This window comes from Condylura cristata, unplaced genomic scaffold (genome assembly GCF_000260355.1).
Source record: "Condylura cristata isolate star-nosed mole 26May11 unplaced genomic scaffold, ConCri1.0 scaffold00032, whole genome shotgun sequence".
NCBI classification, from domain to species: Eukaryota; Metazoa; Chordata; class Mammalia; order Eulipotyphla; family Talpidae; genus Condylura; species Condylura cristata.
In genome coordinates, this window is record NW_004567133.1 from 7,903,482 (window position 1) to 7,913,523 (window position 10,042).

At 40.2% G+C, this 10,042-nt stretch overlaps 1 protein-coding gene across 2 annotated transcripts in view; it reads right to left on the minus strand.

The window, feature by feature from the left end:
• Positions 1–8,701, minus strand: part of RBBP6 (retinoblastoma binding protein 6) — a 29,337-nt gene extending 20,636 nt beyond the window's left edge. For both annotated transcript variants that reach the window (XM_004692058.2, XM_004692057.2), the window contains exons 1-3: positions 7,495–8,701; positions 3,224–3,323; positions 799–835 (exon numbers count right to left, since the gene is read on the minus strand). In XM_004692058.2, the coding sequence (XP_004692115.1) occupies positions 799–835; positions 3,224–3,323; positions 7,495–7,660 (303 nt within the window). In that variant the 5' untranslated portion in view covers positions 7,661–8,701. The remainder of the gene's footprint in view (positions 1–798; positions 836–3,223; positions 3,324–7,494) is intronic.
• Positions 8,702–10,042: the final 1,341 nt, after the last annotated feature.

Consider the following 10,042-nt stretch of genomic DNA (forward strand, 5'->3'; position numbering starts at 1 on the left):
TAGCTTAACTTGGACATCAAAACAGACTAGAAGTGGAAGACCTTGTAAGAAAATGTGAAAACAATGTACCCAATTATATAAAATCATCAAAGCATTTATATACTTCATAGGGGTATCCAATTTCAGGTATTACGTTATAGTATGGATATAAACAAACGAGGCTCAAAATTGCCAAATAAAGCAAAACTAAACAATAAAGCTGCATCAATGGTTTCTAGAAAGCTCTCTTCTATGATGTACTTGAACTTGGAGAAAGCATCAAACTTTAATATAAGCTTCACATGTTGCTAATGCATTTTTCAAAGCCATCAACCAGGCAGAAAAAAAAAAAGCTAACAAAAACTAAGTGATACAACGTGAAAATGGCAAAATATACACTCCAAACATTTTTTTTATTGCAAGAAACAAAAAGCACACAACAGCCTGTACATACATACAAAATACTAACTATAGACAGACAGATGTAGAACATGTTATCATGTTCATTAGGGTAAAACCTACATGATCTAAAAAGGATCATACATTAACTGTACAACACGGTGTCATACAGGGAGAATACTATCATATTTAATATGAAACAGTGGGTTTTTGGGCACAAATCACCCATTTCTACAAAATAAGTGTGCAAATAATGCCACATATATCCATATTCAACTGAGCTGTCACCAAAATACACTTTATTTACAATATGTACTATGATCAGTTGGTTATTAATGTCTAAAATGATTTACTTGACCGCTACATTTATAAAGGTAAAAGCAATGTGTAGAAAAAGGGTGAGATTGTGTTTTTACATACTGCTTTTGAAGTTCCCATCACTGGTTCAGTTCGACTTCTAAAAAAAAAAAAACAAGAACAAAAATAACATTATCTACGAATAGCTATTTATGAACTTTTGTGCTAAGATACCTTAATATACCCAATTTCTGAAGTAATGTATACACTTAGATTAATCTATGCCTTTTAACAGTTTAAGATGGTTTTAAGTATAATCCAGACTCAGGAATCCTGGAGTAAATATATGCCAGTCAGTATAATATACATTTTGTTGTATTAAAAACTTTGTAGTTATTTTTTAACGTTGACTGCCCATACTATATAGGAATAGTTTCATACTTCAAAAATGTGTGGTTATTTCTTAACAGACTTGTTTCTTATTAAGTTAAACTGGATTATTCCCCAGTTTTTAATAGGTGCGAGTATAAATTTGCACACATAGATTTTCTTAAAGACCACTATTAGCAATTATGATTTAGATCCCTAAGAAACTACTGTGCTATAAAAAACTAAATGCCAAATCCACACAGACAGGTTAATAGAACTTCCATTTAAAAATATGACTGAGGCCGGGGGGTTGGTGGGGGGGGGTCCTCCCTGCTGGCACAGTGGGTTAAGGCACAGCACTATGAAGCACAAGTTCAATTCCTGGCCCCGAAGGTGATCCACATGGTGTGGCAGATCTTTCCTGGCCCGCCTGCTGCTCCCCTCAGCAGTGTACTTCATCAATGTGCCTGTTCTGCTTCCCACTCTCTCTGGTGAATTCTCTCACCGCACCTACACCTCTGCCCTGTACCCCAGTTCTGGATGCATAAATAAATCAATCTTTAAAAAAAAAAAAAAAAAAGACCCAAGGATTAAATGAAAATTCTAACTTTCAGAAAAACTACAACAGTTTGATAGCAATATTTTAATTTAAAAGAAGGAATTAAATAATTATGGAAGTTGGACAATTTTTCAAAAAGTACGTACAGATAAGTTCAAGAAATTATTAAATATCAACAGAGGAATGGGGACAGGGATTGGGATGCTAAATACATCTTTTGATTGCTTAATTTTAAGTTTTACGTTTATGTCCTGGTGACATAAAGAACTGTTAGCATACAAATGAAGTTTTAAACTTGTGTTATCACTTATATGTCCTGAGATGTTAGTTTTAATATACTAGTATTTGTTCAACAAACCTCAGGCATTACTTATGAGGCAAATATATCACCAAGTAAATCATACACATTGAATTAACATGCAATTCTGTGTAAAAGTCAACCGCATTTTGTCATGTACTTCAAATACTTCACTCCTCAAGAGTTTGAGTACCAAGAAACTACTGAACGGAATGTTATTTTAAAAAAAAGCACTTGGGGAATTAAAGTGTAACTTTACACTAGGTTCTAGGAAATAATTCTCTCTCTATAATTTCTTAAATTACAGAAAGCTAAATGCACATACTTTACTTGGTATTTATAAGTAAAAAAAAAAAAAAAAACCTGTTTTTTAAGTAACTAGATGGGCACACACAAAACAATGTCCAAATGTTAAGATATGGAATATAACTTAATAACAAATTAATGAGAATAATCTTAAAATACTTGCCCTCACAAGGTAAAGCTCCAGTGATTGACTTTATTTTACCTCAATTCTAAGAACACACATAGCCTAAGACTGGCAAATTTCAGAACTTTTCACTGACCAAAAGTAGAATCTACCAAAATTGCAAATAAGAATAGTAATCTCTAATGGGAAATCACAACCCTTTAAAAGATGCCTAAACGGCTACCCTTTTCATATATAATTCCCCATTAAAATTACAAAAGAGCAAGAAAAATTCTTAATCTTAAGGAAGTTAAGTCTTTAGTGAACTTCTTAAACTCTAGGTTAATTATAAATATACTGCTGTGTTCCTACTCCAATAGAGCATTCACAATGTACCAGACATTATTACAATTCTCAGCTCATATTCCTATTTTGAGGAATCTGAGACATAGTCATTAGGTAATTTACATTCATACAATTGGTGTCAGGTAGTAAAATGAAATCAAGGCACAAATCTAAGTCTGAGCTCAATGTTTGTGTTCATAAAATCTGTAAATTCAAAAGCCTCATATTGATGAGGAGTTAACAGCATTAGAATTAATACTACTGATACTGTCAAATATTTAGGAAAGATCTCCTAAGAAACATTTTAGAAATGAAGAGGCAATCATAAAAAAAAGAAAATATAGACAAAAACCCAAGAAGGGTACAGAAATATTTATTCACTGGGAAAAAGCAAAAATCCTAGTAATATTTTCTATGCTTAACTACCTGCGATTAACTGGGGGACTAAACAGGAAAAACCAAATCCATCCTCATAATTTTAAAGATTGAGAAGACACAAAGATTGAGTTCAGTTCTAAAATAAATACATAATATTTAAGAAATTAAATACATAAGATTTGATACTTACATAACATATGTCTTGCTTGTAGATTTGACACCTCCAATAGGAATTCTTCTAACAATTACAGACGAATTCTTAGGGATTAGAGCATTATCATCAGTATATTCTGTAAATAAAAAGATAAAGAGTTTAATTTCTTTTGGGGGATTAAGTTAAACCATACTCCTCAGAATTAGAAAATGTTAACCAGACATAATATGAATATAATACAAGAGAATTTTGCTATATACTTATTCCTTACATCTAGATTATTGATTACTGTCAAATAAAGCCACAGGGGTTTCTCTTTAAAAGACACCAAATAGCATCAAACAAGTTCATGGCTCTGACATCTTTACTTTTGTAGATCTGTCAAGCAGAACTAAGTTGGTTCTCTAGTTTACTTAGCCAGTTATGCCAAACATGGGAAAAAGGCACTATTAAGAAAAAATTATTTCTTCTAACCCTGTCGATTCAGCAAGGCTTCTAAGGGCATGACATTTGAGACTTAAAGATTGAAAAGCTTGCAAGAGAGCTGGACAAAGTATTTTGACAGAGAGAAAAGCATGTGAAAAATGAGATAAAAAACAGCGAAACAGTTGAAAGGATGACATGAAATGTAAGTAGAAATATATAGGCCATATATGATTTATAGTTTCTAAGTGAAAGAGGAAGTCACTGAAGGATTTAAAACAAAAACAAAAATCTGTTAAATGCCTGAGTGAAGAATGCAGGAAAAGGAGTAGAAACAGGGTGTGAGTAGTAAGGAGACTGTTTAGTCCTAGCAAGAGATAATGATGGTTTATGCTGGGATGTGACAAAGAGAAATGGAGTCAGAATGCTTTGAGAGGTAGAATTATAAAACTTTCAGATGGACTGATTGGAGAGAAGGGGGGCTGATAAAGAATCAGGTAAATTCTTGGGTTCCTGACTTATGCAACTGGATGAACAGTGATGTCATTCTGAAAAGACAAGGAAGCAGGATGAACAAATTCAATCTCTCCAATCTTTAGATTATTACTTGCAATAGTTCTGTTAATAATAAAATTAAAGTAACTGGGCTGATGATTTAACTATAGTAAAAGAAAACTGTTTAAAGGAGGAATCTGTAAAACTACTAAAAACAAAAACCACTATGGGGGCAGTAGATGCAAAAACCATCTCTGTCGGCGTTACACAATCAGATCCTGGGGTTCATGCTTTCAAAGTTACTGAGTTAACTTACTTCATTTGTTACTCAACTCAAAAAGGCTGACTACCTGTTTTTCCAATTACCACAAGCTTTTCTAAACACAGATAAGCATTCTAAGTTTATAACCTATGTATCTCCAGAAATCAAATTGTCTTTTAAATCATATTACTATTAGCATTCTGTTATATTTTATTTTTCCAGAAAGATACTTTGTTTGTTTCAAGCAGCAAGCTGTCACAGGTATCCAGCTTCCTACATACAAGCACACCAAGTTAATATTATTGTCATTAATATTATCAAACAAAAGTTTGCGATAGTTTCTAAATTCTAAGCAAGCGAGGAAAATTAGGAAAAGATGAGAAATCTCTTCAGAGATTTTAAGATAAAAAATTCAAACTATAACTTGGTATCAAACACCTGACAGGAAGTTTTTGAATACGTGTTTTAAGACTCAGACTGTGCCCTTCCAGGACAACTTAATTCCAAGAGCACAGCGGCTTGTTAAACTAAGCCAGACACTTTTCACTAACCTTTTAAGTACCCGAATTACACTGATGATTTCTTCCTACCCTCACAATATTTCAACAAATAGCCTACTAGCTTCAAAAGAGCTCCTTTCTCTGTTCCAAGGTTAATGTTTGATACTAAAACATGAAGGATTAGATGGATGAAAAAGACATTTGGGAAATGGAGAAAGATGAGTCTTTTTAAAAGTACTTCATCTTCGGCATCCAAAACTTTCACACTGAGTTCATAATGAAAGTTGGTGTTGGGATTAGGGTTGGGGCTGAGAAGGGAAAAGAGGATGGGAGTAGGGGTATAAGATGAAGTAGGAAAACAAGTTTACATGGGAAAGTTATAGAGTAAAAACATCTAAAAATAGTCAGTCTAGAAACAAAGATGCAGGATTCTTAGGTCTAAAACACATGAAATTCTAAGCCAAGCAAGTTAGTCTAATCAAGATTTAAGGATTTCCTAAACACGTATAGATTTCCAAAGCTGTTCAAGAAACATTGTAGGTTGGGTAATTTAACCATTAATTCAAAACAAACTTAAGTTTGAATCCAGCATTCTCTCCTATGCAATATACTAACTATGAAGCTATAAACATTTATTTTGTACCTAAATTCACTGGATGGCATTTTTTCTTAGCTGTCTGGTGACTCTGGATAGCATTTCTCATAAAACTCATTAAGGGACTATCCTCTACACTACTAGTGACCATTTTGTCTCCTAATTTGAAGATTGAATAAAAGGCACATTTTCTCCCCTGAAGCTCTTTTTCTTAACTGATCTGTTATCAGTGTTTTATCCAATGAGGACAGTTCACAAATATGAAACACACTACAGGATAAAATACTCCCTGAACTTTCAGGGTATATGAAAATCATGTATCACATAATTTCCTGCCCTGGGGGATAAAAACACCCACAAAGATCACAAAACCCATAGGTTTGTGGGCAAGGGTGCCTTCAACTATAACCTGTGCTAAGCTAATGTAACTAAGTTGTGTTTAATTACCAGGTTGAAAAAATGGATAAGACCTAACCAAAACAATTAAATTGGGAGATTCAAGAAAAATATTAAAATTGCCTTAATATCCTCTAATTTATAATTATCATTAACATATTGAGTTAGACTATAAAACTATAAACTCCATCTGTTCAGTAAAGTGTGACAATAATACTTAAGGGATACTTCTGGTGGCCTTAAAGACAGAGTATTTACCCAAAATAAATATTTCTTGAAAAATATTTTAACAGCTGTCCCTCAGGTGTTCATCATTCTCAGCAATTTTCCTCTCCTTAAGTAGAGGGATGCCACAATTACTATCACCAGAGTCTCATATGAAGTGTCCCTCAGGTATGACAAGTTTTAAAAAAGGAGGAAGAGTATTCCTTCACATGTTAAGATGAGTAAATAAAGTTTCTTAATTAACATTTGAATCATCATATGCCAAGAGCTGCTCATTAACATAATACAATTATGCTTGGATAAGAATAGGAAACAGCTTTTTCACAGGGCAGATTTACTCTACCTACCAAACTACTAGCTAAAAGTGAAGAACTCTCCCCAAGCTCAACTCAAACAAACAAAAAACCCTGAAGAACCTGGCACACCTTAAGCCAAATTTAGTGATCAAAACCTAAATTTAGAATTGTACTTTTTCTTATCCCATTGGTAAAACTCAAACGAGTAAGCTACACATCAGCATTACATTTCTGAGAAAAAGAAACCAAAACAAGTTCAGAGTCAGAATTTTATAAGGTTGGCTGGTACATTTTCTTCTCTACCGTTTAATCCCCACGATCTTAAAAGGCTTTCAGAAAGAGCAACGTCTATTCACAGCAGTGGGTTATCTGTACTCAACGGGAGCAGTCTAAGTCTCCGTATCCTGGTACCAATATATTAACAACTACTACTTTAAAAAAGAAAAATCTACACTTTGCTCTTCACTCAGAGAGTCATATAATATGGTAAACTAATCTGAGCCAAGAGTTCGGCTCCATACTTTGTTATTAATTCTGGAACTTACACACAAAAGCAGCCACATCAGAACATACCAAGTTCTAAAAACAATCTCTACAGTCAAGTTTAATCCACACACACACACACAAAAATGTTAAAAAGGGGAGCCCTCCTCCACGAGACAGGCAACACCCAGCTAACATGAGACATAAAACCTGCCGTGAAATCCTCAAATTTTGTTGGGTATGAAGTCATGAACTGTCTCTACCGCTGCTTTAACAAACAGGCCTCGCCTGTCTCCTCCCCCTCGCGAGCCAGTCAAGCTAGAAAGGGCCACAAGGCACAGATCCAAAGAACCTGGAAACCCCCGCCCCCCCACCCCCCACCCTTAAAAATCCACTTCGGAGCAATGATTGGATTTCGTTTTCGGCTAATCCGAGTATACAGAACGCCAGGAGTCCAATGCAACTCCAGAGCTGGCCGCTGCGAGCCTCCGGGGAGGGGGGGGGCGCCTTGAAAACTGTATCAAAAGTATCAGGGCCAACAGTGCCGACAGGGACGTGAGGGCGGGTAGCCTGTGCCCGGCTAAGCTGCTATCTACGGAACAGCGAGTGTCTAGAGCCCATATGGCCTTTACCTTCTTTCGTCTGCGCGTTGGTGATCTGCAGGTCGCAGTCAGCAGCTTTCAGCTTCTCTCTCCCCATAATCTGCTTCTTTAAGTCGCAGAGGGAGATGTGGAGCCCATCAAAGGTGACGGTGTCATAGTTGAGTTTAGAAGAAAATTTATAATGCACACAGGACATGGTGCCAAAGGATCCTAAGGTTCAGCGAGGAGACGTGGACACTCTCAATATAAGTATATTTATCAATTTAAGAGCAAAATATGTACACACATAAAACACTGAAAAGACACGGAAGGACCCTAAGGCCTCAGATTAAATACCCCCCAACCACAAGCTGGGGTTCGTAAAAACAGTAATCCAGAACCCCCCCGATACTCAATCACTTCATGTGGGAGGAGGCGACGAGCACGGGGAAAGGGGAAATGGAGAATCCGCCAACGGGCACAATGTCACCCGGCTGGGTCCCCCTCGCTCATGCTAAGGGCCGGCAGAGACGGGGGGCAGGCGGTGCAGTCAGTAGCGGTCAGTCCACACGTTAAGAGTCCGAATGACCCTGCGGGGTCAGGGGTCCATAGCGCGGCCGCACCTCCCGGTCGGTCTCTCTTTCCGTGGATGGGGGTGACCCAGGCCCCGGGAGAAGGTTGAGGGGAGAGGGCCTAGGCCCGGAGTCCACGAGCGGCCTCTCGCCTCCTCCTGGCTTCCGGACAACCGGCGTCAGCTTCCCCAGGCCCAGGCCCAGGCCCCCACCACACACAAAGCCCTTTCGCCTGCTCCCCGGAGGCCACGAGCGGGCCCGCGGCCTAGGCCGAAAACGCGCGGTCGGCGGAGGAGAGGCCTTCCCGCAGGCCGCCCCGGCGCCGCCTCCCCCCCGCCGCCGCCGCCGCCGCCGCCGCCTCAGACACAAAGCCGGTACTAGGCCTCAGCTAGGCCTCGAAGCACTTCCTCACCACCCCGGGTCCCCGCCGGCGGCCGGGTGGCTTGGCGGACCCTGGGGACGCCGCCGAGGCTCCCTGACGCTTCCTCGCCGTGTGCTCCGCGCTTCTCTCGCCTTTCGCTCCCGTCGCCTTTCGGCCCAGAACCGCGAAAAAGAGGCCCGGGAACCGCCGGGCAACGACAAAGGCTTCGCTGGATCCCTTTTTGTTTTGCCCCCCTGCCGCTCTCCGGCCCTCACCAGGCGCCGGCGACACCTCCAAGCCAGGCACTATGGCGGACGCGGCCTGGCTTCGGGCGAGCGCCCCACTCCGGGGTCTCTTAAGCAGGGATTGCACGGGCGGCGCGCGCGAGGCGGGGCAGGCTGCGCGGATAGGCGGGGCAGGGGGCGGGGCCCGTGGCGTCACAAAGCGCACCGGCCCGCCCACGTGACCCCGCGCTTTGTGACTCGGAGCGCGGAACCTGCTGCTGCCGGGAGAACGGAAGAAACCATTTGCTCTAAAAGAGCGGGGGAAGCTGTACAGAGGAGCGGCGCACTTGCAATTCTGGGGGGCGGGGGTGGGGGGGGAGCTCAGATTTCACTTGCTGCCTTGTGGTTGCCAAGGTAGCTGCCGTAGCTCCGCCTTACCCACTAGCCTCCCAAAGCCCCCCAGTGTTGTAGTAAACATGGTTGCCATGCCCTAAACCATGGTTGTTCTAGCTTCCCCTTCCAATCAACTGGCTGCCCTAGGTGCTTCCTAAGTGGAAATTCTGGAGTTGCCTCTGGCTGGAACTGCTATCAACATCATTAATAAAAACGTATTGAGTCCTTACTATGTGCCCGCGCATTCTACCATCCAGGCTCTGGAGCCACGTTGTCTGGGGGTCGGAACCAAGCCCGGGTTCTAGATTGATTTCTTCTGTGCCACACTTTTCCTTGATGTAAAGCAGTACTTGGTTTACTGGGTTGTTTTGGGTGAAATGAATGACTACATGTCCAGTGTTTAGGACCATGCCTGCCGCAATGTTCAATGTGTCTCAGTAAGGTGACTCAATAGATGGCAGTTCCACATCAACAAAAACCCTAAGTGGTCAGCACGACCATTATCCCCTATTTTTAGAGGAGGAAAACTGAAGCTAGTTATTGCTAGCTTTCTGAATTTGCAGAATCGGGAATGCCTGCTCAGTGATAGGAGCTGTAATCCCATTCTTAAAAGAATGTGCCTGGAACTGTGCCAAGAACAAAGGACTGGATTTTTTTTTTTTTCTTGGAGCATGGGGAAGTAATTATTACATCCATAAAATTCACACTATAATAAAATTGCATTCATAAACTAATAAACACTGCCATTTGCGACGCATTTTCCTCATCCTCTGGATTTTATAGGCTGGCCTCAAAAATTATTCACGACAAGATCACACAACTAAAGAGCGACAAAGTTTGCCAGGGACTTCCTAAACGCACACTCCCAAATTCTCACTGAACTTGGTTGACGTCAATCATCTATTCAGAAGTCTTTCTTTCTTTCTCTTTCTAGGTTTATTTATTTAGATATATAGAATAGAACCGGGGGTGGGGGCAGAGCAGAGGTGCAGGGGCGGTGAGAAGATTCACCAGAGACAGAGTGGGGAGCAGAACAGATCCAAGAAGTA